The sequence below is a fragment of the Poromitra crassiceps genome, assembly GCF_964638095.1.
Source record: "Poromitra crassiceps genome assembly, chromosome: 4".
NCBI lineage: Eukaryota > Metazoa > Chordata > Actinopteri > Beryciformes > Melamphaidae > Poromitra > Poromitra crassiceps.
Window position 1 is genome coordinate 24,904,777 of NC_139626.1, and position 2,377 is coordinate 24,907,153.

Consider the following 2,377-nt stretch of genomic DNA (forward strand, 5'->3'; position numbering starts at 1 on the left):
ATTTAATGAAACAGTAAAGTTGCAAGATACTCTTAACAAATGAAGACCATGATTTTCGAAGCGTAAATGCGTTTTTCAGAAAATGTCTCAAAAGTCAGAAAAGTGGTCCTCATTTGTGAAGATTATCTTACTGAACACAAAGTTCGCTGTTTCATAAACGTTTGTTAACCACAGACCTTATTTCATGCATTTAACTGAAACTCCCATACAAATATTCCATTGACTTTTACACATAAGCACCAGGAAGTGGAGGGACTTCTGGGTAAGCCTACAAAAATATGTCATCCCTGCAGGACTCTATTACGCTGTATGTTGCAGGCTGTAATCTAAATCTCTGCTGCTCTAAAGCACATAGACTGACTACTGTGGTGGATCTGGCTAAAGCACATAGACTGACTACTGTGGTGGATCTGGCTAAAGCACATAGACTGACTACTGTGGTGGATCTGGCTAAAGCACATAGACTGCCTGTTTGTGATGGATCTGGCAGAGTTTTTAGAGGACAGTATTTACCTTGGCTCTCAGTACTGTACAGTGCAAGGAGCTGGCCACTCTGTCATACAGCAGGTCAAACTCCAACGTCCCAAGGGAGGCTGGAAGGCAGTTCATAACAATGACATACACAAATTAGTGCCATTACCACGCACGCACGCACGCACGCACGCACGCACACACACACACACACACACACACACACACACACACACACACACACACACACACACACACACACACACACACACACACATTACATTCACAGCATTAAACCACCACAAAACATAATTTTTCTTCAGCAATCCTATCAAATAACACAAATTGGGGGGGGATCCCTTCGGTCTCTATCTTATTGTATTTCTTGTCCTAGTAGTACTTAGCTCTTATATGAGTATTGTTTGTTATATGGAGTATTGTGAAGGCATTAAGGCACTGACCTTGGCACTACTTGAGCTTATTCTGTTATTACACTCATAAGTCCCTCTGGCTAAGCGTATCAGCTAAACCCCTAAATGAAATGTACTAAATGAAATGTGAAACCTGGCCCTGACAATGCTTACTGCCTGGAGTAGAGAAGGACAATGACAGCAGAAAGAAATCCTTAGTGAGCTATTAGGGAGGGAAAGTCTCCTGGAAAAAAAAACTGTTGGCCATTGTTACTGAGGAATAGACTATTACCCATGACACATTGCCTCAAAATGCATCGTGAGTCATATTGAATAGGCCCTTGACTGGGTGGCTACTTGACAGGGCTGCTGCATGATGTGTAGAGGCTCAAATGCTGATTGCACGCAGGGATGGAGAGGCGCTCAACACATTGGTGCCAAAATCTATCCATGTTGCTATGTTTTGATCATGAACCACAGCAGATTTATATATTAGCTGTCCTTTTAGGTGGGTATATGTTATGTTTTGATCATGAACCACAGCAGACTTATATATTAGCTGTCCTTTTAGGTGGGTATACGTTATGTTTTGATCATGAACCACATCAGATTTATATATTAGCTGTCCTTTTAGGTGGGTATATGCAAGATTCCTAGAGACACAGATGGGTTGACACAGCATACCGGGATCTTTACTCTTCCCTAACCCTCTAACCTGAACCCGGTCGATAAGCACAGATTATTCATCTCATTACCACAGCAGTTTGGATTTGATTTGACCCTTCTCTCCCTATCATCCAACTCCGAGCAGAGCTCCAGCAGGGCCTTTAGTTACTCGTGTCAGCTCCCGTGTCTCTCCCCCTGACTCACTGTTATCATCGCTGTCACAGCTGTCGATCTCAATGGAGGTGTCCATGCTGCTCATGGCCGACAGCTTGCCCCCTCCACCTGCCGCCCCTGGCAGCAGCGGTGACAGCAGGCCCCCCCCTCCTCCTCCGCCTGCAGCCCCACCCGCTTGGCCGGGGCTGAGCAGCGCAGTGGGGACCCCCGGGAGATTGGGCGAGAGTGTCTCCGAGACGGACGAGGTGGGCGAGAGGCGAGGGAAGTAGGCGGAGATTTGACGGATGGGGCGGATGGGACCAGGACAGACGTCGATGGCCATGTGCTCCTGGATGGAGATGCCCAGGCGCTTTCCCTTTCGCACAGTCATAGAGCTGGAGAGAGGAGGAGGGGGAGAGAGAGAGGGGGGGGGGGGGGGGAGAGAGAGAGAGCAGACAAGTTGTCTCTACAAAGCCATTACTTCAATATGATAACTGTTAAGGTACAGTGGATTTGGGATTATGTTTAGCCTACTACAGCAAGTATAAGAAGCTCTTGATCCAGGACCAGGGATATGAGTTGTTCTTCACACTTTCTACTTTGCAATAACAAAGTGAGTCAAGCGAAACAAGGTGAGCAAGGTAGCCCGGCTCGCAGCTCTCATCATGTCTAATGGA

The 2,377-nt window shown here is 46.6% G+C and overlaps 1 protein-coding gene across 1 annotated transcript in view; it reads right to left on the reverse strand.

Moving 5' to 3' along the window:
• Positions 1 to 2,091, reverse strand: part of LOC310774400 (double C2-like domain-containing protein alpha) — a gene marked incomplete at both ends in the record, with an annotated part of 20,868 nt that extends 18,777 nt beyond the window's left edge. The window contains 2 exons of the mRNA XM_083634467.1: positions 514 to 593; positions 1,752 to 2,091. Coding sequence (XP_083490593.1) covers positions 514 to 593; positions 1,752 to 2,091 — 420 coding nt within the window. The remainder of the gene's footprint in view (positions 1 to 513; positions 594 to 1,751) is intronic.
• Positions 2,092 to 2,377: the final 286 nt, after the last annotated feature.